Source organism: Puntigrus tetrazona, chromosome 12, assembly GCF_018831695.1.
Source record: "Puntigrus tetrazona isolate hp1 chromosome 12, ASM1883169v1, whole genome shotgun sequence".
Taxonomy (NCBI): domain Eukaryota; kingdom Metazoa; phylum Chordata; class Actinopteri; order Cypriniformes; family Cyprinidae; genus Puntigrus; species Puntigrus tetrazona.
Window position 1 is genome coordinate 8,600,963 of NC_056710.1, and position 26,452 is coordinate 8,627,414.

Genomic DNA, 26,452 nt, shown 5'->3' on the forward strand with positions numbered 1-26,452 from the left:
TTTTCATATCATGCTGTGAAAGTCATGCAGTCCAATCTGGCCATAGAAAACGCTGAAGTAGATTTGCACGACACAGAGCTCTCATTTGCTATGTACTATATATATATAACTGCCAGGAGTGTGGTGGATGGAATTAAAGTTAATTTACAAAAAAAAAAATTACATTTTTATATACATCTGTGTTAATCATAAACCGGTTATAGTTGTTCACCATAGTTAACTTTGTGGCATTTATAAACATTAACTTCATTACCTTACCTTTGGTAATCAAGTAGCCATAAGTTTGTATGAGCAAACAGCAGAATGTGAAAGATAGGTTAAAAGGGGAAGGTTTATATATATATATATATATATATATATATATATATATATATATATATATATATATATATATATAAAATTTATGGTGGACTGTCATCACAAATGATCAGCTTGGGAAACACTGTGGTTAAGACAAAGAACTGAAACCAGTGGAATGTCCCAAGCAAAAATGCTATAGGTGAAATGGAGACTCCTACAGGAGGCCGCTGCAACAGAAAAGAAAAATACCGTTTCTAATACTGGCTCGTTCAAACTATGGTTATTGATCTAAGGTTTTGATTCACCACTCAACAGACCACATATTATATATATATATATATATATATATATATATATATATATATATATATATATATATATATATATATAAGCCCTGACTTATATTTACAAAAAAAAAAAGCTATCGATTCATTTTAGAACAATAAAGCTCAAATATTACACACAATATTGAAACCTGGAAAGCACCTATTCGTGTACCCACACGCGCCAATAATCGGTCTTGTCATAAGACGTTGAAGTTGAAAACACAACGGGAGCACGTGACTTTCGATGTTCTTTTTCCTCTCGCTGTTCGTCTTCAGGATATGAGGTAACCGGGGCAGCGCACACTTTTTTTTTTTTACTATTATACGATGTCTAAGAACATGTAAATAATAAATTTTAAAAACGCGCGGTTGTAACCCTCTAAACAATTTTTACAGCTTCTGTATTCGTATAGATGTATCACAACGTAAAAAAAACATGCTACCTAAAATTCAGTGAATGCAAAAGGAAAGCAAAATATTACTAATGAATTAATATTCGATTTTTTTATTTTTTGGGGGTATTTTAAATCTCAACTCTCTCTACATCAGTAATGTGAATTCAGTAGCCCTGTGCTGAAACGTACCTATTGACTGACCAAAAAAAAAACCAAAACACTTTAATTCGTTTATCTATTTATTTATTTGTATACAAGTTTGAAATAAGGAATTCCACTGATTTTATATCAATACCCCACGTAAATACTTACTTCAGTACTGGTGAATGCTTTACAAATGTTAAAATACTTTGTAAATAATTGTGTTTAAGAACTGGAAAAAATGTTGCACCATAAGCATCATCTATGTAATATTGCTTTCCTTAAATGGTCAAGGCAAGTCAGGTACCAGTAACGGGCTAAAGCATAAAAACTCTTCAAAATACTATGAAGACACACACCAGTGAGTCTGGTAGTGACAGAAACAATGGTCCCACCTCAAGAGAAATGGAAAACCCCTGAGCAGAGGGGCATTATAGAAGATGATGTGGTGACAGCAGACATGCAACAGCTCCACCAGCTACTTTAATACAGTCCTGATGATAGTGATGCCTTTTTCTGTGAAATTGCATTATATTGTGTTTAAGTACTTAAAAACAATAACATTTTAAATGATGTAACCTGCAGCATTAGGTTCCAGCATGCCCTGATTTCAAGAGGTAACAACCAAAATAACCTTCTATTAACCTTTGACTACAGATGCATTTTGCACTTAAACAGAATGAGGCCACAAAGATTGACAGAACAGTACAGTAGAAGGGCTGATGTTGTTCTTTACATAAAAAGACGAAACGTCTAGTTAGTGTTTTCCACTCTACAACCTGCTTCATTCTTCCCCGTCAGCTCATGTGAGCACACCTGCAACCCTACCTCACTCTTCCATAACATCCCAGTCTAATGTAATGGTGATAACATAGAAATGTAGAAATTGAGAGTAAACTCCAGCAGCTTTAGAGTCTGAGCACAGTGAATGTGTCAGGAGAGGGATAAGGTGAGTGAAGTTTGGTGGTATTAAAAATAAAAACCCAACAAACTCCAACACCATAAACCACCTCCCATTTGACTTCCTATAAATGTCCAAATCCTCCAACCTTGGCTGGCTGGAAGAATGACATGTATAGATTCCCCTGAGCTGTCTCCTCTAAATAACTAGTCCCCTTCCCTCCCTCCCCAGAAAAGCCCCGTCCTGTGTACTGATGCTTGGACTAGCGTTTCGACTTCGCCTCTTCTGCTTCTTTATCTGAAAAAAAAAAAAAAAAAAAAAAAAAAAAGAGGAGACAAGATTATTACAAGTTATTAAAGAAAAAGGCGATGAATAAATAGCATAAATGCATTTTATCTAATTTTATTACATTAAATAAAAATAAATATTGAACACTGAATGTAAATACTAAAATAAGCATACTTTTTTTTTTTTTAAATTGCTAAATTTAACACTTAACTGTGTCAGATACATTTTTAACCAATAAGAAAGCATGCACATGAACTACAATAGAAACATTTAAATACATTTTTTGATGCACACGACAAAGTAATGTTACCACGAGACAGCATAACTGATCCAATCACCATCTCACTGGATTAAAACAACTTCAGATGGAAACATAGCTTTTTGTTGATCTATCATTGGAAAACAATGCTATCAGCCCACCTTTCCTCAGCTCTTCTCTCTTTCTTGCTGCCTCCTCCCTCTGCTTTTTTATAATGGCCAGCCTGGCAAGGTCTGCCCTGGCCTGCTCCGTCTTCCCCTCTAGATGCAGCTTCATGTATCGCTCTTTAGCTTTCTGCTTTTCGATCTCCTCCCTTCACAGGGAAACATAAATAATAAATGTAAAAAAATGTATTTGACTGTGAGGTTCTAAAATGTTGTCCCACATACCTTTCCCGGCGTGAGAGCTCTTTAGGTTCATTGACATCTATTTCTACAACCTTCTTACTCTTTTGGGAGACCCTGTTGGGATTCTCAATTTCAATCAGTCCTTCCACACCTTTCCTTTTTGGCTGTTTAGAGAGAGGAAAAGAAATCATTAAGAAAAAAAACAGCCTCTGCAACGCTATAACCAGCTTTCCCTAATAACAGTAATCATAATATTGTAGGGTTACTTTACTCAATTACTGATCCTCATGCCATATTCTTACTTGGAACACACATTAACATTTTTAATACTTGATAGATTTTTTCATATTTGATGTGCTGTATGTATCAGGGTTGATCAATGTTTATAGGTGAATAAAAAAAATGTTATCTGTTCATTTTAAAGCTACTGTGACTCTACTTGAATTAAAACTTGTTTATGAAATCCCTTTATTTATGTATTGCTTTTGACTAAAGAGTTTAGATACTTTTCCAATCGTGTATTAAGTTTCGACAGAAAATTAAGTTGTTTTCTAGGCCGATACGCTAGGAACTATATTCTCATTCTGCCATAAGGATCAAGGAGCTTTGCTGCCATACCATGGGTGCAGCAGGCAGAACATGCAGTGTAATATCATTGTGCCTGCTGCACCTATGGTATGGCAGCAAAGTTTCTTGATGGGGGACAATTTTCAGGCCCTGCATAATTTTCTATTAATAGCTCAGAGCCATATTGACCTGGAAATTCAAAATTTCCCATGTTCCGTCGTTCCGAGTACCCAATGTAGCTATACAAGAGTCAAGTTTTAAAATGGGAAAAATATCTGAACTGGCAATTTTTCTGTGAGATGCTATTGATCTAATCAGTTTCAATGATCAATGCTAAGCTATGCTAAAAGTGCCACATCCACACACAGAGATGGGCTGAATAAATTTGAAAACGGTAAAACTCAACCGTTTAACTCTAGGGGAGTTGGAAAATCAGCATATTTCCAATAATAGCGGAGTGTTCCTTTAACAATACAGACTGTGTCAAAGCACCTTTACGGCATTAAACAGGAAAATAATGTGTCTAATGCAAAACGACAATAGTACCCACTCAATTTTCAGTATATGATATATATATATATATATATATATATATATATATATATATGTGTGTGTGTGTGTGTGTGTGCGTAGAAATTTAGTGGAGGAACAGAAATCTCCCAAGTTCATTTAAAAATAGTCTGGCTTTGTGTTTTTAAAGATTAGCCAAAATCTTATGAGTCTGAAACAATGAATGGTAAATAAAAAAAAGACATTCCTTTCAGGTTGAGCAATTTATGTGAATGTAACTAAAATCTCATACTTCATCATCACTGCTGCTCTCCTCTTCAGATTCTGATGAACTTCCACGTTCAGCCCCCTCATTTGCTTCCTAGGTCCAAATGAATCAGAGTTTCCATTACACAAATTAATGCTCAGCAAACACTCTTTCACTTTCAGAAGCCTGTGCATGACAGAAGATGAGCATTAGTACACTCACCATTTCCCTCTGAGCTCTCATCTGCCGATCAATCTCCTCGGGGTTGCTGAACTGCTTCCCACGGCCCTTATGGCCCTTTTTGCCTAAGGTGGTGGGCAAGGTAAAAATAAAAAAATAAACATTTAAAATATTTTAAAAAAGAGAATATAACAATACAGGTAGCTCTGTACTACTATAACTTAGGCTAAGCATGAAAAAGAATCGTCGAAGCTGTAAAACTTCTCCATCCATGTGGCTGTACTGGTCCAGCATGGCCTGGGGTTTGTTGTACTAGGGAACATACACCGTGATTTACCCGTTATAGAAAAGCTCCAACCATTAGGAGTATCTTCTTGGGCCGTACATTTATCTTCACTTCCAATTCCCCATCATATGTTTTTTAAACTACAATACCGACTCTGGATAATCGAAAACGTTAGAAAACCATGAAGCAAGCACGCGACACTCACCTCCTCTCGGCATTGTTGAAACACTCTTTGACGATGAAAACCCTCAGGGGGGAAAAAAATTATGTTTGGTCCTTAATTTAAATATACCCGGAAGCACTGAATATCTTTATTGTGTTCTGTGAGCCTTAAAATTAGCTCTTTGAAAGTTAAATATGACGCGACCTCGCCGACTCAACGCTGAAAGCACTATTTTGCCGCTTCCTGAGAGTGACGTCAAGCGGCCGTGCTGTCGATGATTGACTGCTGGGCTGACCAATCAAAATTACACACAGTTACTACGACAGAGGAAGTTAGCCAATGCAATGGCATACTCTATTCGTATATTGTATTACATTTTCGTTATAAGTAGTGTTGTTTTAATATTTTATAGATAATTCTATAATTAAAAAGCATTATTTAATTATATAATGATATAGTATATATTATAAAATATTATAGTATACATATAAAATCTTATAGGATATCTTATATCATATTTGCATTTATCTTTTTTAAGTTTCAGTTTTACTAGATTAAGTAGATTTAAACTTATTTCATTATGTTGTCAATACCACCCCCCACCACTACCAAACAAAAGTAGTTTCAGTTCACAACACTGGTGCTTTGTAGATTCAATTAAAATGTAAACATCTGTGTACATATAGGCCTACAGCACATAAAACCAGCATGAATATAAAATAACATTTCTATCACTCAAAATCATTTTTATTGTCTCAGACGTGTTTAGTCCTTATTCACCCACATTATGATTGTGGAATTCTTTATGTTATTTATATGAAATTAGAAACATTTAAACAGACACACCATATACACAATATAAGACACTAATATCAATAATGTACATGTATACAAAATTAATTGAACTTAAATGTCCCACATTTCAACTTTCTCCACTGTTTATTTTTTTAGGATTGATTGCCACATCACCATGATGTTTCTGCTGTGTGTCTTTGTGTTTCTTTCGGCCAATAATGAAGAATGATGCAAGGGCAAGAAATATTCCTGCAGCGATTAACTCTCCTCCAGCCATGTAAAAAATCAGTTCATAGTTTTTGTACTTATCCACCAAATAACCTGTGGAAAAAAAAAACACATAAAAGAAAACATTATTTATTAAATTTACTAATTTAGCATAAAAATTACTATTTTATAATGGATGATTCAATCTAATACATGTTTTCATCATAACTCACCAGCAGAGGGAGGTCCGATCAGCACAGCCACTGCCTCGATAAGGAGCACTAGGCCAAGTGCACTGGAAAAACCGCTTTTTCCCACAATACCCATCAGCACTTCAAACTGCAGAGCACCCACCATGCCATAAGAGAGACCGAAGAACACACAGAAGATAACTAGCCCTTTGTAGTCTGTGTTTGTAGCTGAACATACATCTGTTAGGCCATTGAAGAGCAAAGCCAAGCTAAAGAAATAAGACATTTTGGGTCGGATCCATTTTAAACCGGCCACTATGCCACAAGTGGGACGTGCGAAGATGTCAATAAATCCTATAATAGACAACAAAAAAGCAGCATCCTGGTCAAGCACTCCCTGGTCCTTAGCGTAGTTGACTAGTAGAATAGTTGGAACAAATAGGCCAAGGACAACTATAAATTTTGCAATAATATAGATAATAAGCCCTTTGTCAGCAAGTACACTGAAGTCCAAAAGTTTCTTTTTACTGGGCTTTTTATCATTATTGTTTTCGTAAACGATATTCTCTTGTCCAGCCTCAGGAGGCAGCATTTCCTTGAGCTCTTGGGAATAGGCTGTCGCTTTTCTTTCTTTGCATTTCAAGGGTCTCATGATTGCTCCACAGGTGCAACAGTTGAGCAGAAGACCAGCAGTTATGAGAAAGCCTCCTCTCCATCCATAGTGGTCGAGCAGCAGTTGTCCTAATGGAGAAAGAGCTGACAGAAATACAGGGCTTCCAGCTGCTGCCAATCCATTGGCAAGTGGTCTGCGTTTGTCAAAATAAGACCCCAGCATAATCAGTGATGGTTGGAAGTTCAAAGCCAGTCCAAGACCTTTAAAGAGACAAAGGTACTATTCATTAAAAAAAAAGGAATTTAGTTCTGCGTTGTTTATCGCAATATCAATACCCTCAGAGTTTGAATATCCCTTTGAAAAATGTAAATTATGTCATTTTGTTATCACGTTGTTATGCCAGTATGTGGTTACTTTCTTGACATGTGGTTCCAAGTTCTTTTTTTCTTACATAGAACATAAAATAAGTTATTATGAGGAACATCTCTGAAACCTAAACTTTCTGATTAAGAGAATTCACAATTAAATACACTATAGTACTTACTATAAATTACTATAGTATTTTTTCATGTGGGTAGTTCCTGAATGAATCTCCGTTTGAACGAATTGGATGAACTAATATTCAATGACTCGCTCATAAAGATGTAAAAATGTACCATGCTGTCACTAAAAACTCTCCACATTTTATAGCAAGACTGAAACTAGTCTTTCAGGAATGCACAAATGAAGATAGTAATATAAGCAATGTAAACAGTGAAAAGTCAGTTTGAGCAAAGAAAATAACCGCTTACAGATCATACGTTTTTGTTATCAAATATTTTTTTTAGTTACCTGTAATTACACCTGCAGTGAGATAAAGGTGGATTATGTTAGTAGCGAAAGATGCAATTATCATCCCTCCTGAGGCCAGTAATCCTCCAACCAGCATCACTGGCCGGCATCCAAATCTATTGACCATGATGCTGGAGATCGGACCTGGATTAAACGAACATATGTATATTGAGCATTAAGAAGGAGAATAAAAAAGATTTTTCTACAAACATGAAAAGGTTCTATAATTACATTTATAGTATCTTACCTGAACCATATAGCATTGCTAGTATTATAGATGAAATCCAGGCGGTTTCACTGTATCCACAGTTAAATTCCTTCATCAGTTCTTTGAAATACACGCTTATAGCTTTCGGGAAGGCATATGAGAAGCCGGTGATGACAAAACATCCAAGCAGAACGATCCAGCCCCAGCCACCATCTGGAGCACCTACCATCTCTCGATCCTCGACAATAATTCCCATAGCTGATCAGGCCTCCAAAAAAGAAGACATAAAAGGCTTTTATGTGATATACTTATATGCAGAATCAAAAAAATCTGTTCAGATATAACAATTTCTGTTCCGTTGACGCTGTACTGAACATGTGCTGCTGCTCAAGAACCTGCATCACATTCGTAAAGGAAGTTGAGTTGAGCACAAGGCACATGTTTTTTTATTCAGTTTCAGGAAGTATAGGCCAACCTACTCAATACTTAAGTGATACTTTTTTTTTTTATCTAGTGAAGTCCCTGGGTAAAAACCACACGTTTGACAGTAAACTTCAGATATTCTCATAACTATTCTCATAACGTCAACTACACGTCGACTAATTTTCAGAACTGTTTTAGGGTTTAGGATTGGTACAATAAGATATATACAATAAATATAATAGAGTAAAAGTAATAGAAACTAGTAATAGAAGAAAGTTTCTCACAGTCAGTATATTGTATGTTGTGTACACTTCAAAATAAAATAAATATTTAGCAGAATACTGTCTGCTATTTGACATGTAGTTGGAAAGTTACTTACTGTTAATAGAATGTCTAAAGTGGACTTTCCTTGCATGGATGTTGCATCATAAATTGCATGCAAATGGTATTAATTTCACAGCATGCATAATTTGTACTAAGATTATGGAATGCATTCAAGGTTGGATACTTTTACTCTACTTTTGTGCATTACTGTAATATAATCTGATTTAAAATGTCTGGCTTTTGAAGTAACCAGACATCTGACAGATTATAACCGGGACCTTTTTAGTTTTAAATAACCTTAAAATTTTACAATACTGCAATTCATCAATATCCTGTTTCGATTAGTATCTAGACATAAACCTAATATAATAGTTTCACTCCACTTCTTTGTATCGAGCAAATAATATCACATTTAAAATCCTTTCTATTCATTTTCTATTAGTGTCCATAACACTACATTGTTTTACAGAGGCTATAGAATTAGTTTGGAAATTTTTAGTTTTGCATAACCATATAGACTCTAAATATGCCATATGTATATCACAATTAACAAAGCCGACTGGATACGAACAATGAAATCCAGATGCTTTTTTACCTGGAAGATTTAAAATCGTCACAGATAAACATAAATATTATCTTGAGAACGATTATTTGATTGTTTTTAAGATACTTGAAACACAAGTAATTGTCTTACCTGGCTTTTGAAACAGCAGAAAATGTCTTCAAGTAGCTGTATGATCTACCTGGCCTTCTTAATAGACATAATGTATATTATCTAGACACATAAGGCACTAAGTCTTGTCATCAGCCAAGCCCCATTGCACTGTACACACAAATTATTTTAAAGCATAATCTGCTAAATAAACCTCCTGGTGCACCTCCTTCCTTGCCTTGTACTCCCTGCTAATAATCTGTAATTAATCTGCTCACAAAGTCTCTTATTTATAGGTAATGAGGTGAAATTCCCGGACAGTACAAGTGTATTACGAAATTATTGTTTGGTTGTTTACTTGTTTTGTCAGTATGACAACTTGCACAATGCACTTTCATTCTAAAAACAACACAGAGCCATCACACTGATGTAATTAGTTTGGTTCTGTATTGAAAACCATTATTTGTTCTTTTATTGTTTTGGAGATTAAATGAAATGGTTTGACAGGTCCACTTGTGAAAAGTCAAATTACATAGTAGAAACACTTTGCCATAAAACTGGTACAATTATTATAATTAAAAATTTATTTGGTTTATTTTATTATTATTATTATTATTATTATAAAAACAAAAAAAGAGTAACAATAATAATAATAATAATAAGAACAAGAACAAGAAAAATGCCAGATCAGAGTTTTCTACCTTAGGCGTGTAATACGTGACTCACACTCCATATGAAAATCCTCTTAAATCAGCATGTACATGTTTTACAGCTCTTGGCTAATCTTACTGTTGAACCAAAGAAAGAGGGTAATTGTTTTCTGTTATTTGAATGCACATTCAGATCACACACATGCAAAAAGATTTTGGGGCTGTCATGTAAGAGCACTTACTGAGGCCAAAGGAATGTGGATTTGGTATAACTGGCCATAAGACAAGTTATTGTATTGTAAACACAGCTGATTTTACGTAATCGGAAAATTTTGTTGAATTCAGCAATTTTTTTTATAGGTGGTGAACGTATTTCAAATGCAAAACGAACAGAAAATGCAAAAATGATATTAACTTAAATTATTAATTGAAACTGGGGGGGAAAAAATCTACCTATTTTTCACATAAATGGCAAAATGGAAAAAAAAAAAACCTGTAAAAAGATAAAAAAAGAAGAAAATTTCCTTTTATCATTTCTTTCTTCGAGAATTACTCCTCACATCTTCAAGTTCCTTCTGTATGAGATGTGTTTCTGCTGTTGACTCTGAAAGCTTTAAGCAAAAAACGTTCAATCACTTTGCAATTTGCGCAGTGTAATTTATAATTGTATATACATTTAGCCTGCATATTTTCCATGCTATCGTGGCTTTGAACATTATATAAATTCAACACTCACCATATCAAGAAGAACCTCAATCTTTAGCCTGAGGAGATTATTCTCCTCTTCTAACTGTAGATTCCTTTTCTTCAGTCGATGTACCTCTTTTCCTGATACATTACCTCCCGACTCTGTGATTGAGAAAGACATTCATTACATTCCTTAAACAAGTGAACTATACTCAAATTGAACTGGTCTTTTTTTAATAGTAGGAGGTCACACCTGAAATCCACTGGCCATCTTCAAATTTCAAGCTCTGACCGCCAATATTCATCACCGGAGATCCATATTCCAGACCTAATTCAATCTCCCGTGTTGACCGATCCAGCTGAAAAACAAAACAAAACAACAACTGATGACTTGGCATCTAAACACATATTTTTGGCTTTAAAATGCATCTTACTAACAGAACATTGTACTTACTGTATGTAGATTGGAAAGAGATGCAGATTTCCGAGGTGGTGTTTTTTTGGGACTGAAAATGTTGCCAAACAAGGGCATTTTTGAGGTAAACAGTCAGACCTCCCAACCTGCATCAACATAACATGTATTTCAATACATGGTATTTTTGGTAGTAATCGCTGTAGCCGACATATAATGACAGACAACATCCACAACAGACGAATTAGTTGTACAACTCAGGAAACCAAGAGGCAACTAATCTTAATTTCAAAAAGGCAATTAAATAAGGTGATGCAAAAGACAAAACAAGATAACATAATAATAAGGTGACTACCGTTATCTGCGAGAGACTAGTTACTGTAAGCAAATAAGGCAAAGCAGCTAGTTATAAGTAAGTTACATCTTCTTCAAAACATCGATCGAGCACAACAGAATTTGCATGTATATGTAAATGCATGTATAACGTAAAAAAACTTACGCTGCTTTAGTTTTTCCTAACGACCGCTTCAACGATGTTCCTAAAAGCCAAAGAAATGTGTAAACAAACGGCTAATTCCGGGGGAGCCTAGCAACGCCGGAAGTTCAATTTTATAGATTAAAGGTTCCTTTCCAAGTAATAGACAACATTTAAGTATGAGGCATTTCTTAGTCTAATTTAATTTGGTGGTGAATTTTCGAGAGAAAATGCACAGATTGCACCACTGTTTAAGTATATTATGCTTTGTCTTGCTTGATAAGCCTTCCAAGTTAACCATAAAGCATCAGAATTAAATTTCAAATTCATTTAGCAGTTATTTGGGCTTTTTTATTTAGAATCTATACCGTTTTTAAAGACTGTATAGATTCTAAATAAAATAAAATCTTGACATGTTCATATTATGACAGCTCTCTGACACTTTAACTCTCTAATATTGCAAGTAATAATAATAATAATAATAATAATAATAATAATAATAATAATAAGAAGAAGAAGAAGAAGAAGAAGAAGAAGAAGAAGAAGAAGAAAGAATCTTGTGGCATCCCTCGGACATCTCAGCGCCTCTTGCATTTTTACTTCAGAAGACAAATCATTTTGGAGATCGAATCATTTTTATTTACTAAACAAATACTTGTAAATACTTGATGTGATTTAGCCTCTGTAACTGTTAATTCTAATTTTACATTTTTTTTAAATCAAAAACAATATTTAATTAATGTATGCTTTGCTATAAATTAAAAGCTAAACATGATATAAATATAATTTTGCTACAATATCTATACATACAGTCGACCTATAAACCAGAGACTGCCATTTGTACCTGGATTTAAGGACCAGGCAGATATTTTTTTATTTTTTTATAATGCGAGATTTTTGGCCATTGCTTTATGAAAGACTTGCCAAGCTTTTCTAAAGAAAATCACCCATGCCCCTAGCGGCTGAATGCCCCACTTTGAACAAAAAAGGATCCATCTCTCTGCCTTTAGGACCTCACAGCCTGGACGGTTTAGTTAAACTTGGGCGCAACTTGGGGAAACGACTCAAGACGCACATGTTCTGTCCGTTGATTTTGGGCAGGCGAATGAATTAAAAGTATGCTTTTGAAGGAATGAAACACCCAAACCTTTTGCCTGATAGTTAAAGGGATTTATTGCGTTATCAAACAGTTCCTGGTGGAAGAGAAGATCCAAAGTCTTAGGTGGGTCGAATGTCCTACTAATAGGGTTCTGTTTTAGCTTGCTACATAGCTGATTTTTGCAATGTAGACGAATTTGCATATAACATTTTAATAATCAACCCGCTCTGGTGTTTTCTTTATCCTCTGGTGTTTATGGCAGTTATTATTACGGTGCAAAAAATCTTTAAACGCGTCCTCGCTGCGGTAGTTCGCGAAATGTAGCTTGCTAATTGGCTACCAGGACAATTTTATAGAGATTTTATACGATGCTGTGTATCAAAGGACAGTCAAAATGTAATTATAAAATATTAGAGTCTAAGAAAATATTTTGGTTGTTTGTTGGAACTATTTTGCGTCGGCATATAAAAGTCATCATTGATATTAATTGGTGTAAACAAACCTGAAGTTGACAGCATTAGCGGGCTAGCCGAGCTCCAGCTAGCATAGAAGCTAATGCTAACCCGAAGCCCGTGCAAGTTAACTTTCTCATTAGTGTCCACTGACACTGCCTTTTGACGTTAAGTCGGCAAAATATGTTATATATTCTAAATTATGTTGAAGGGCGTTTCAAGTACGACTACAGAATTGCCGTTTTTTGTTTGTGATTTCTGAAGTCCGGCGAGAGTTACCTTAGTGGGTGTTTTTCCTAGGCAAGTCCGAGGATGTGCTCCGAGTTGCTCACCATGAATTTTAGGCCTTAGAGATTATATATCTGTAAAATCTATTTGTGCATATAATTGTGTGTTAAATTACTAAATTTGGCTCAGTTATGTCTAGACAAGCTTGAATCATCAATATTTTCCTGATTAATTAATTAAACTACAATTTTGCGCCGGCGTGTCAGTTTTGATGTTTGCAAGAATATAAAAAACGCATAACTGTAATGTTTTAAGAAACATTTTGTGCTTTTACCACTTGCAGTAATTGTATGTATGTGTCAATACAAGGTGTATTTTTGGTTTATTTTTTGCACCATACCTAAGGGTTTGTAAAAAATGTTTGCTTATTGGTTGTGATATGTTACAGCTATGGATCTAGAACGACAGAAGCGTAAAGAAGAAATTCAGAAAGCCTTGGGATTCATTCAGTAAGTAGCATTATCTCCATAATGCAGTTATACCATTACCTGTTTCCCCTCTACTGCTTGATAAGATTTTGCTAAATGTATTTTTCTTTTTGCCAGGTCATCTTTGCCTTTCCCTGAACCTGAAGGTTATGAGGTATGATTTATATGTAAAATCGAAAAAAAGAAAAGTGGCCCCACCTAATCTGTAGTTATTGTGTTTCAGAACTTATTTCAAATAGAAGCTCTCTTGCTTTCTTTTCTCAGGCATTCCTGACTCAGCTAGTATGTAATTTGCTGGATGAAGGTAACGCAGTCTATCGCGATGGAGAGTGGAGACAGGCAGCAGTCCATTACAGCGAGGGTGTGAATGTAGCTCGCTATGCTCAGTCTGAAGCACTGGTCATTCCCCCTGAGCTGTTAGAGAGCCTTTATGTGAACCGGGCAGCTGCACATTATAGTCTGGTAAGTTAGATTTTTATTGGACAATTAGTTGACATTTAAATCCGTCAGCTGTGGATTTAATGGAATTTAATATGTGCAAATGACGTAGTAATTCAATAGTGTTGCAAAGACAATTTCTGCAAGTCCGCCTTCTCTTGGATTTTCTGTTTAGGGGGAGTACGAACGGGGCGTGCAGGACTGCGATAGCGCACTGTGTGTGTCGGAGGGCAGTCGCAGGGCACTCTACAGGAAAGCACTTTGTCTGAGGGAGCTGGGCAGACTCAGAGAGGCTTATGAGTGTGGCACCGGATGCCTGTTAACTGCCCCTCACGTATGTTTGTATATGTAGAATAAATAGTATATTCATTCAGAATGTTGTTTTATTGCTTTTATTGAGCAAATTATATCTTATGTAAAAATATTATTGCCTATATTGTCAGTTTGATTAATTTAATGCATAAAGTAAACAAGTGACAGTATAGGCATATACATAATTTCATTTCATCAAATAAATACCTTTATGTATATCTTTCTATTCAGAGAATGCTTAAGAAATGTTTTGAAAAAAATAGTTTTTTCATCAACATAAAATTATTTCTGAAGGATAAAAAAAAAAGTGGGGTAATGGCTGCTGGAAATTCAGCTTTATCATCACAGGAATAAATAGCATTTTAAAAACTTGATTTTTTTTTAATACAATATTTCTGTATTTTTTTTTTTTTTATCAGTTAAATATAGCTTTACTGAGCATAAGAGACCTCTCATAAACAAAACAAAATAGTAACAAGCCCAGTCTTTTAGTATGATCACATATTATTATATTCATTTAGAGATTAGTTTGACTTGTCTTGCCACTTAATTTAATGCTTAACTAATAAAACATTATTTGCTTGCTTTATTTTACCCAGGACCGACAAGTCAGTGAGCTTGCTCAGGATCTAGCTAACAAACTTGGTTTGAAAATCCGCAAAGCATACGTCAGTCCTCAGGTTTGTTTTTTTTTTTTTGTTTTTTTTATTTATTTATTTTTTTGCTAGGTTAAAATATTGATCACTTGCAACTAATAATTTTACTCATTCCAACATGTCTCACCTTTTTATTCCAGCTTGATTCTTCAACATCTGCGACCGACGGCAGTGGAGAAACTAATTCTCCTACAGGGGAGGCAAGTTGTACAAAAAAAAAAAGTTCTGTTAAAAGCTGTTATGTAAATTGAGAATTGCATAGTTTTGATTACTTTAACAAACCTCCTTGTTTTTTTGTTTTTTTTTCCCCAGACCTCCTCAAATGGTCTTGAGTCTTTGACTGATATTGGATCAGGTATGTTATATAAATATTCGCACATCAGTATAAATCTAATTGAATTATGAGTATGCATCCTCATTTAAGCAAAAATGCATTAGACGGTTCGGCATTCTCTTTATCCCACAGATTTAACAAGTGCCCAGTGCATCCCTGCTCCTCTGGCTACACCAATTCCAGTAAGTGATGACCCACAGATGCCCTCACTGAGCCCAGTTGTGCCCCAAGATATGCCAGAAAGCCCAAGCCAGGAGCCACCAGGGCGAGTGCCGTACTCTGTGCCTGTATCTGAACACATGGATGAATGTGTGATGAATGAGGACACCTCATGTCTGGACACCTTGCTGGAAAGTATTCCCAAAGGAGCTGAAGTCAGCGTGGTGAGTCAAATAGAGCTGCAGAGAGGGACAGTGGGACATAGTTGCTTAATACTGGATAGATCAGTAATGATTTTATTTTATCTGTCCATTAGAACCCAGTTCAAGGCGCCATTCCCACTAACCTACCAAACACTGCAGTGGGTTTGAGACCTCCTTACTCTCCAGGTCTCCCAGCATCCTCCGCTCAGCTCACGACTCAGTATTTCAATTCTGCCGTCAGTCCGCTGCCCCCACTGGAGTCCTCCTCAGTTCTAGGTCAAAGCGAAGCCTCTTCCCAGACGATGGACTCCCTTGGCTCCTTTAGCTCAGGAGCTGGAGATGCTGCTGGGAAGGGGGGGTCTGGATCGCTAATCTCAGGAGGACTGGATTCCCTTTCTGAGTACACACTTCCTGGTCAGTGTTTTAACTTGAAATCTGATACATTAACATTTAAACATTTGGAGTTTGGGAAAGAAATTGGTTTGAGTTTATATGTAAATAAATAAATGTTTCCGTTTCCACAAAAATATTAAACACCACATCTGTATTCAACATTGATAAGGATTCATTTTTATAGGACGCTTTCTGAAGGGTCATGTGACACTGAAGAATAGTGGAGTAAAATATACAAAAAATAATTAGAGGAAATTAAATTATTCAAATTGAAAATGTTGATATTTTTCAGTATTACTGTGTTTTGATCAAATAAATGTAGAGACTGCTTTGAAAAACAATACAATCTTACTGACTATATATCTGTAATTAAATTATATAATAATAATAATTAAACTTTATACCTGATAGTAGTAAAGTAGATGATAAATTAAGTATTTTTATGCCATTCTTCATTCCTGTTTAACTTTCTTTATTAATCTTAGGTGGACGAATCTCTCACAGTTTCATCCCCAGTTTGCGGAATCATAATGCCTCCAATGCAGTGAGTTTAAACTGTTCTGTATTTGTAAAACGCTAAGTTTTTGCTCCTAGTCTTACTCTGTATCTCTTCTTGGCATTCAACTTTAAATGCGTGTAAAAAAAAAATGGTTTGCTATCAATCACCTACTCAGAATTGTTCTTGCTTCCAACAGAACGGACCGGTTGGTACTAATCTTTCTCTGCTGTCACGAAACCCTCTGGCTGCCACACATGAGTTCAGACAGGCCTGCAATGCTTGCTACAGTCGCATAGGTATTGTACCTCTCAAATGTGTGATGTGAAATATAAGACGAAAATCAGAGCTATTCTTAAACGCGCAAATCTTTTCTGAATTAGGACCACGGGTCATGGATTACCATTATCAACCTGATGCAGCGCATCGCTGTAAGAGAGATGTGCTGCTCTGTCGTCTCAAGTCCTCAGATGACCCCACCTGGAAGAGGGTGCGACCCCGTCCTGCTCGTAATAACTTCCTTGGGGCCTTTGTTCTCTGCAAAGGTATAGATCAGTGTTTATTGAGGAACTGTGGAAATTATGTACTGAATAGATGTTTGTAATGGGTTTAAGTCGCCTAGTGATATGATTGAAAGCATTTATGATGAATCCTGTTGATGCATATGCTTTTATCTTGAAACATGAATTTTTGAATTTTGCATTGTTACACCAAATCGGTGTAACCACAGTTGCATTGAATTTTGCATTGTCAATAACGTTTATTTTTAGAGCACATTTAAACACAATGGAGGTTTACCACAGTGCTTTGCAAAGAATACAACGCAAATAAAATAAGAGGGAATCAACAGACAAATAAGATCAACAGTGCATTTAAAAAAAAAAAAAAACATGAAATGTACTAAGCAGTGTTCTATGGCAGGTTGAAAAAAAAACCCCATAATGGATTGTGCTCACTTTTCGTTGCATCTGTAACTCTCATTGACTCATTTTCTGAGCACTTTTTGTGTGATGTTTCCTCAGGCCTTGTTACTTGCAGTCACATGTGCAAATAACGTCTCTCTGACAATAGTGATGTGTTCTTGAGTCAAATGTTCACAACCCATTGATAAAAGCTACCCGTTCGCTGCATGGTCACTGTTTCTAAAATAGAAAATGGTTTTATATTATAAAAGTCTTATTGCTGTCTTCTGTAAGATAAAATACTGTTGTTTTACTGGTATGATTGATTACATGGGAGAGAAGAAGACACTGAGGAGTCTTAGGATATAGAGAGAACCTGGAAAATAGCTTGGGATTTCTGGCATATCTTGGAATTTAAAAATGGTCACATTCGGTCCAAAAACTCATGGACAGGACGGAAAATATTTAAGGAAATATGTTTTTCCTAGGTCTGTTCAGCTTTAAAATACACATTGTTTGCGTAATATGCTTTTGCGTAAACTTATGAATGCACAAAAAAAAGTCAAATCTATAGTAGAATTTAATTAATTGTAAAATCCATAGAATTGAATTATTACTATTAATAAGTTTGTAAAATCAAAATTTTGCTTGTTAAAAATGTGTGAATTGTGGATTGAATCAATTTGCTGTTTGCCCAATGCTTAACACTTCTAAAATGTATTAATGCTGGAAACGGATATCAAGTTCTTTTGTGTTTATTTATAATATCATAATGAAATATAATAATTAAGCTCATTGATCCTTCTCTCTTTTCAGAGGTTCAAGAGCGTCAGGAGTGCCAGTATGGTGAAAACTGCACTTTTGCCTATTGCCAAGAGGAGATAGATGTTTGGACACAAGAAAGGAAGGGAGCTCTAAGTCGTGAGCTTCTTTTTGACCCTCTGGGCACCAACGAACGACGGGCCCTCAGTGTCACCCGTCTACTTCAGCTCCATATGGGCATGTTTATGTTCCTCTGTGAGGTAATGTGTACTTTCAAATGTAATGCCTGTCTCACTGCTAGATGTTTTACATTCTTGCATGAAATGTCGTCTTAGTGATTATTCTGACTTTTGCTTTCTGTAGGAATGTTTTGACAGTAAGCCTCGTATCATTAGCAAAAGAAGCAAGGAGAATCTCGCAGTGTGTTCCAACCTCACTGCACGACATCCATTTGATGATAACAAGTGAGTTTTTTTTATTTTATTTTTTTTATCCTTTAATGCATTGAGTTCACTAATATGATTTTGCAGCACTTAAACAGCCATTGCATCATATACCCTCTCATATGTTTGTCTTATGATGCTGCCTAACAGGTGCCTGGTGCACGTTGTTCGCTCAGCAAACGTGCGCTACAGTAAAGTACGCCCTCTTCACCCGCTCTGCCAATTTGACGTGTGCCGCCACGAGGTGCGATATGGCTGCCAGCGGGAGGACAGTTGCTCCTTTGCACATTCAGTCATAGAACTCAAGTGTTGGGTGCTTCAGCAGGACACAGGTACATAAAAGCTATGTTTGTATGCATGCAGAGTTGAATCAGCTGTTTTGATTTGTAACCCATAAGCTTTTGACAACCTAAGATTTTTTTCTTGTCCATACAATGGGAAAGTCATTGATTGCCAAAATAGCTTAGTTACCCGCCGTCTTCAAAATACCTTAATACTGAACGGTATTCACAATTGACTAAATTAATTAAAAAAGTTGTCGTTGTTATTAGTTTTTGCTATTAGTTTAGTAGTTTTTATTATTAATTAAAAGGTTAAATTATACTCTAAATATGCCGGAAGGTAGTGGTAAATGTCTTTTTAGAACTCATTCATTCAAACGATTCATTCAGTAAAAAGGCTAATTTTATGAATGACTCTTTGAATCATCATGTCATTCTTTTTCGTTCAAACAGAATATTGTAAATGACTCTTTATGAATCACATTTGAATCATTGATTCATTGTAAATGCTAATTCATTTAGAAACTAAACAACACTGCACAGTTTTGCAATGTCTTTAATATGTTGTCTGCAAAATTGAGCAAAAAAATGATATTGTATTGAAAATAACTATTACTGAACTGTTGTATGAAATAAAATTTGCACTAATGATATTCAGGACAAACAGCACTCGTCTGATATTGCTCTCCCTGCTCATGTGATATGGCTTATTGTATCATGAGAACAATTTAACAAACACATATAGGGGCATTTTATGAAGTGGTTGCTATGATTCATATTTGTCAATAGTCAACTGTATCAAATTTAAGATGACGTACAGGTCTAGGGGTGAGGCCAGTGCATTAACTGCGTTAAAATACATTTATCACATTTTTTACATAAGTACAAAGGTTAACATGTTAAACTGACAGCCTTAGTTAGAATGTTACTATTTTACTGTATTTTTGAGCAAATAAATTCAGATTTTATGAACAGAAGACACCGGTTTGATGTTAAAATAACATGCTCTGGTTCATTACTGTGTTTGGCAGAGTACTATTGAAAGCAACTGATGGTTTTTGTTTGTGCCTATGTGTTTGGTCAGGTATTACCCATGAGGAGATGGTGCAAGAGTCTAAGAGACACTGGCACAGATTGGAACAGAATGCACAGAGACAGAAGGTGGGCCTTCTTTTTTTTTTTTTTTTTTTTTTTTTTTTTTTTTTTTGATTTCTTCTGCAGCAGATTTGATTATATGTAAATTGTTGATTCAAGTCTCATCTTTCTTTCTTTTTTTTTCCCCTGCCATCTTTAGCCCATGCTCGGGCCCCACCAGCCCAGCGGGAGCAGCAGTAACAGCAGCGCCGTCAGCGGTAGTGCTGTGGTCTCCGGGGGTGTTGTCAGCGGAGGAGGAGACGGCATCGGGGGCGGAAGCACAGGAGGAGGTGGAGGAGGACTTGTAGGATGCGGTCGAGGGCGCGGCTTGAATCTGAAGATGAAGTTTGTTTGTGGACAGTGTTGGAGGGAGGGCCAGGTCAATGAGCCAGACAAGTCCCTGAAGTACTGCACTGCCAAAGCCAGGCACAGGTTGGTTTCCCTTATTCAAGCAGGTATCGTCTTACCACCAGGATTCACATTATGTGCTCATTAAAAATGTATGTACCTTTTAATGTTTACTGGAACAGATGTAATATGACTGCTTTTATTGGACACAGTAGGCAGCAGCTTTGCCTCAGGTCAATGCCAATGGTATTTGATGTAATATCTGGTGTAATTATGATATAACGCTTCTTTCTGCTTTGTCTATTCTTTTTTCCAGCTGGACAAAAGAGCGCAGGGTGTTGCTAGTGAAATCATTTGAGAAGAAAAAGTGGGTGGTAGTGCGACCGTTGCCTTTTTCCCGTACCTACCCCCAACAATATGATGTAAGTCAGTCCTTTGTTGATTTAATTGTGACGGCAAACAGAAACGCTTCTTCAGACAAACAGGCTTTGGCGTTGACACTGAACTGCGGCGCTGTTTCCATGATCTGTTAAGCCTCATACAATGTAAACATTTTTGGTATTGGAAGGTAATTATTGAGTAATGGTTAGTTGTTATTAAGTTAGGTTTCTTTCAACAGGAATTCCTTATCAGTCTTTTCAGATAAATGACAGGTTGAATACATAGTAAATATCTTAATACTATTGTAATTATTAGGCTTTGGTATTTGCATCTACTGTGTTTCTACTATTTGAGCACATCATGCAGTCACCTGCACAAACGTAATAATTATTACTTATTGAGTAACTGAATTACTTTACAAAGTAATTTTAATACAATATTGATGAAGCAGTTAGTGATTGTAATTTCTTTTTTGAAAGTAACTTGTAACTGTCAAAAACTAAACAAGTAATGTCTACTGTTTGTTTTTATTCATGCTTGAATAGGAAATAGCGAAAAACTAAAATCTTCCTTTGTTATATTGGCTATATCTGTTTTGTTAAATCATGGCATTTTCAACTCAGCCCTCTGAATTAACATTATATATTATCTTGAGTCTATCAAGAACCACCAAAAGGCCACATTAAGTGTTGTGGAAATATATACATTTTAGTCCCCCCACACAGCCCTTTTTGTTAATTTTTAGCTGGATTTCAATGAAGCACAGATCGTAAACAGATCTTTGATGGATTTGAACCAGAAAGAGTTGGCAAAAAAAAACATAGCTCAAACTAAACTTGTAAAAAAAAAAAAAAGTATGACTTTATAATGTGTGTGTGTGTGTGTGTATATATAGGATGGTTTTCCATTGAATATGTCTTTCACATAAATTGGAAATTGACTATTGATACATAATCTCTGAATTTTTGGCTCATAAGTTTTTGTCTATCCGTTTGTGTTTGCAGATGTGTGTTCATGTCATGAAACAGAAGAAGTGCCACTATATTGGGAACTGTTCTTTTGCACACAGTTTGGAGGAGCGGGATGTGTGGACCTATATGAAAAACAACAGCTGTGAGAATCCATTTCTTTTAACTAAATGATTTATAGCTTTTTTTTTTTTGCTTCAGTTATCCATTAATGCAATTTAATACAAGCTGTCTATGTTCTCTTAAGTGAGAGACATGCAGCAGATGTACGAGATGTGGCTTTCACTGACCAATCAGAACCGACGTGCAGATGGCAACTTAATGACTCCACCCCCAGAGGAAAAACAGATCGCCATGCCAACTGACTATTCTGAGTCAATGGTGGGTGGTTGCAGAAGAAAGTGGTTTGTTTGCGTCAAAGTGGTCAACTCTTAGTTTCTAAAACTGCGTTATCAAATCGGTGCTCTTTTTTGACAGGTTGGGCGCCGGATGTCTGGTGGTGGAGGGGATCTGTGACCTGGGCCCGGAAGTGTGTGGTTCCAGGCAGTCTGGATGAGTCTTCCTGTTCAGATGTCAGCTTCTAAGGCCCTTTCCCACTCTTTCAGTGCCACTCTGGGAAGTACCAGGCTCTGATGCCCCCAGGGCAGAGAGCCTGATTATAGGACTGAAAAAACACAGTGATTGTTGCTACACACACACACACACACACACACACACCTGACATGCTTTTTCACCCATTATCAAACACATTTGCCCATTCACTGACATGACACTTGACAAGCTCGTAGGGTGTCATGTGAGTGCACACTGGTACTTTCACAGCTAACTCAAATAAGGGCAGTTTGTTTTTATGTTCCCTAAACACATTTCTGAGCATTTAAAGATCTATTCCCACAGTGCTTTTTAAACTCAAAACCAAAACAGACTGGTTCTCCCTGTATTAAATCAAAGCACCTGGCATGAAGGCCACTCATATTTCAGTCAAGTATTTGGCATCAGATTGAAGTTATGAAGTGGTGCTTAACTCTGTGTTCCTGCCATATTGGTAGAAGAGTTTGAATGTACAGCCATAAGTGGCCATTTAAAAGAAATTTGAGATTTGTTTGGATGTCGAATGTATTTGATAAACCAAGGCAATTAATAATGGACTAAGTAAAAACCATCCCAAACTTGCAAAATGCCAGTCACAGATCTTGCACTGACATGCACACATTTCCTCATTCTTTCCATTTGCACTGAGGGACAGTTTGGCAGTGCTTGATAAAGAAGATGAAAGAGTGCACACAAGGGCTGTTTGTAGTCTTGAGTGATCTGACTAATTTAGATTGAAAATACACTTTTGTATTTTTTTTTCTTTGAGTGATTGGAGGTTGGAAGATGCTTCTGTGTTTGTTCATTCAAGCTATTAGATGGGTTTTTGAAGTGCGTAATCTGTAACACCCATAAACATGCTACTAGGAGACTCATAGTTCAGCGCGGGCCAGTAGCTCATTAGTTCTCCATATTTACGATCTATTGGTTTCATATTAAGAGCATGAACGGAGACGCATTACAAGAATATAGGCAAAAGAGCTGTACTTGCCCTGCCTATGTGTAGTTAATTCATAATATACTGTCAAGACATGCAGTGCTACCCTTAGTATGCCTTGTCCTTACTTTGAGTGGACATAACTATATATATAACTATATATATATATATATATATAAATATATACAAAAACACACACATGCACACACAAATATATCTACTATATTGGCATACTACTAATGATTATTGATAACTTAGCAGTTAAGCTTAATTAAGTATAACCTTACCTTGTATTGATTACATAGAACTTCTTGTTATTGAGCTATGCTATATGACATGTATTGCTGATTAGATGGTTAGTGATTTTTTTTTTTTTTTAATTTTATTTTTTCTTATGAGTCATTCCAGAAGTGTCCGGTTTGTGAGATCTATGAGAATTTGCTGCCTCAAACTGCCTATAAAGGCTATAGAATGGTAATCGAAGCACCCTGAGATTGGTTTGTTATAGAAAATAGAATTGAGTTTGTACTTTGCATTGAATTCCAGGGTTTTAATGACATGTGAAGGAGCAGGTTTTGGCCTGGTAACAGATTGCAGTGTGGAGATTGAGAGGGACGTTCTGGAGTGACCTAGTACGCTTTACCGAGGGATCATATTATTACTACTGCTATTATTATGATGATGACAGTGATGATAATGATTGCCATTATGACTACTTCTATCTTCCTATATGCTATTGATATATGTATATGTTAATTGCTATGTATAACACTTTAAATATATGTATCCATGTATGAATATAATACTTAACAGTGAATTATGCCTATGTATGCTTAGTGAGCTGTCCAGAATAGAGGAATTGAGATCCTAGGGTAGTTATCTGTCTTGTTTCCTTTCAATTTAATCAATGAAAAGCAAGTGACGCTGTTAACATTTAGGGTGTCATGCTTTTGTGATGTGTTTTAGTTCCCGTCATTCTTCTGAAACCCAGGATCTCTTTTAAGAGGGTTTATAGAGTGGTTGTAGTGAAAAGACATCAGCAATTTTATTGCCTTAGCAACTTTCATCTGCACCACGTTCTTGATTGATTTGATTCGATCCTCACAGCGCTATACTGGGACGGGACACAAAGCATACATGGATATTTATGTTTGTCTGCATAGCGCCTTATACGATACATTTATATACGATTATAAATACCTTAACAAATAATCCTACTCTTTCAGTATAATGATATATACACACCGTTAGACAACTTGTTTAAAGAAATAGGGGAGGGAAGTGTATCGTTAATGTTCTCTAGATTTGCAACAGAGACTGGTTTTGCACATGACTCTAATCTGAATTTTCTGAGGCACGTGATCATGCTGAGATGGTAGATCTGAAGTAGTGTGCAGAGCCGGCGAGAGAAAAAAACAACCTCAGTTAACAGTCTCTGTTGTTCAAACATGGGATGGAATTTGCAATCATTCATATTCATATCAAAGGGTTAGTACTGCTGGCCATTGACTGCCTGGAGGCTGCAGTAATGGTCATTAACTCATCCTCATTCTCCATTTGAGTTTATTTTATCACAGAACTGGAATGTTCTGGGCTCTCTAGACCTCAAAACTAAGGAAGGTTGTTCATTTTTAAAATGATCTTTGTGTTGCGCACTTTCTAGAAGTGTAAAGCAGAAATATGTTCATAATAATTCATGTTCTGCCTGAAAAGACAATGTGGGGTTTAGCAAATGTTGGATTATATCGGTTGAGATGTTTCGGTTGGCTTTATTTTTCACCTGCTTAAATAACCAGTAAAAATCAGGGTTTTGAAAAAAAAAAAAATGAAAAGGAAAAACAACAATGCCTCTTTTTGTACTGTATTTTTACATTTGTTTGTTTTGTTTCTCCTTTTTTCTCCCTGGTTGGAAGTGAAATATTGATCACAGTGGACCAAAATCTCATGAAAGTGTTTAACAATAAATAGACTGTTTTAGACAATGTGTGTGGTTTTTTTTGGAACCGTGGATTTGTTAAAGTTAGCACTGAGGTCATATACATATTTCCCAAAAAATAACAAAATGCATTTTAAGGAATGCAGAAATTTAGTGTGTGTGTCTTATGCACACTTCCTTTGACTTTATCCAGTCAAATATAACCTTCCCCAAAACCTGACTAGCATGTAGACTTCTAAAAATATGCAAAAAGCAGCATTCTAATAATCTGTTATCTTAGGCTGTATTCGTGATAAAACAGTGGGTAAATAATGCATGGATAGCCTTTTAACCACATTTTTTGCCCCTTTAGTAAGTCGTAGGTCAAAGAATAGAAATAGTCGATGAAGTACGCTTGTAAACATACTGATAACACATACCTGCGTACATGAAGACTGCAGTTTATTATTAGTCAGTTAATACCTGAATACATTTAAAACCCAGTTTTTGTTTAATATTTTATCTCATTGCGCTACTGCAGAGATGGAAAATTATCACATTTTACCAAATACGACATAAAGCTCTGAAAGCGAATGACACTGATAACGCCGCTGAACTGAATTTTTGCCCTCACTTTCATAACACTGACACGCAGATGTTTTAGACTTAGATAACTTGTCTTAATTCTTATTGGCTCACTGGTGAATACATACAACTAGAAGGACCAATAAACGACCGTGCCTTATTAACTATTAAACAACAGACGCCTTGAAACGATGTTCATTGGTCAAAATCCTCATCCCTATTGAAATAAGGCGATTTGAGGCGGGACTAGTTAAGTAACTTTGTGGGTACGACAGACCTTGTGAGCGCAATAAAAAAGTTTGAGAATTTTTAGTGGCAAGCGGGTCAAACTACTCTTTATGTGAGAGAGAGTTGGAGTAAGTCGAAGCGTCTCCTGCATTCAAGCTTTTCCCAGGTGTTGAGAAACTGATACCGGTTTGAGATGTCTTCAGAAATTCCGGAAATATTTAAATCCCTGCTCGAGTATCCCTTCTCTGTCCCTTCGATTGATGACAACGGTAAGAATTTTCACTATTGGCTCAATAAAGGGAAATTGGAACACGTCGATTTGCCCGAATTCCCACTATAAA

General features: G+C 36.0%; 4 protein-coding genes across 4 annotated transcripts; 1 reads left to right on the forward strand and 3 right to left on the reverse strand.

Annotated features, from left to right (window-relative positions):
* Nucleotides 1-1,247: 1,247 nt before the first annotated feature.
* pdap1a (pdgfa associated protein 1a) lies at nucleotides 1,248-5,176 on the reverse strand. The gene is made up of 6 exons (XM_043254384.1): nucleotides 4,953-5,176; nucleotides 4,504-4,586; nucleotides 4,327-4,395; nucleotides 3,000-3,121; nucleotides 2,772-2,923; nucleotides 1,248-2,360 (listed from the first exon to the last, which is right to left on the reverse strand). The coding sequence occupies exons 1-6, from the start codon at nucleotides 4,963-4,965 to the stop codon at nucleotides 2,326-2,328; spliced, it is 474 nt and encodes a 157-aa protein (XP_043110319.1). The 5' UTR covers nucleotides 4,966-5,176; the 3' UTR covers nucleotides 1,248-2,325.
* Nucleotides 5,177-5,674: 498 nt separating this feature from the next.
* Nucleotides 5,675-10,262, reverse strand: slc16a8 (solute carrier family 16 member 8). Its single transcript, XM_043254453.1, has 4 exons — nucleotides 7,795-10,262; nucleotides 7,548-7,691; nucleotides 6,146-6,976; nucleotides 5,675-6,026 (listed from the first exon to the last, which is right to left on the reverse strand). The coding sequence occupies exons 1-4, from the start codon at nucleotides 8,009-8,011 to the stop codon at nucleotides 5,833-5,835; spliced, it is 1,386 nt and encodes a 461-aa protein (XP_043110388.1). The 5' UTR covers nucleotides 8,012-10,262; the 3' UTR covers nucleotides 5,675-5,832.
* Nucleotides 10,263-10,286: 24 nt separating this feature from the next.
* On the reverse strand, nucleotides 10,287-11,499 carry cby1 (chibby homolog 1 (Drosophila)). Its single transcript, XM_043254454.1, has 5 exons — nucleotides 11,403-11,499; nucleotides 10,946-11,052; nucleotides 10,745-10,850; nucleotides 10,541-10,653; nucleotides 10,287-10,415 (listed from the first exon to the last, which is right to left on the reverse strand). The coding sequence occupies exons 2-5, from the start codon at nucleotides 11,021-11,023 to the stop codon at nucleotides 10,335-10,337; spliced, it is 378 nt and encodes a 125-aa protein (XP_043110389.1). The 5' UTR covers nucleotides 11,024-11,052; nucleotides 11,403-11,499; the 3' UTR covers nucleotides 10,287-10,334.
* An 877-nt stretch (nucleotides 11,500-12,376) lies between these two features.
* On the forward strand, nucleotides 12,377-25,365 carry zc3h7bb (zinc finger CCCH-type containing 7Bb). The gene is made up of 22 exons (XM_043254239.1): nucleotides 12,377-12,600; nucleotides 13,606-13,666; nucleotides 13,763-13,799; nucleotides 13,910-14,107; nucleotides 14,259-14,417; nucleotides 14,995-15,075; nucleotides 15,192-15,251; nucleotides 15,364-15,406; nucleotides 15,518-15,768; nucleotides 15,861-16,161; nucleotides 16,626-16,684; nucleotides 16,836-16,935; nucleotides 17,020-17,181; nucleotides 18,355-18,560; nucleotides 18,664-18,764; nucleotides 18,894-19,075; nucleotides 20,109-20,185; nucleotides 20,319-20,590; nucleotides 20,823-20,928; nucleotides 21,892-22,000; nucleotides 22,103-22,236; nucleotides 22,333-25,365. Exons 2-22 carry the CDS (start codon nucleotides 13,608-13,610, stop codon nucleotides 22,369-22,371), a joined length of 2,736 nt encoding a protein of 911 aa, XP_043110174.1. The 5' UTR covers nucleotides 12,377-12,600; nucleotides 13,606-13,607; the 3' UTR covers nucleotides 22,372-25,365.
* Nucleotides 25,366-26,452: the final 1,087 nt, after the last annotated feature.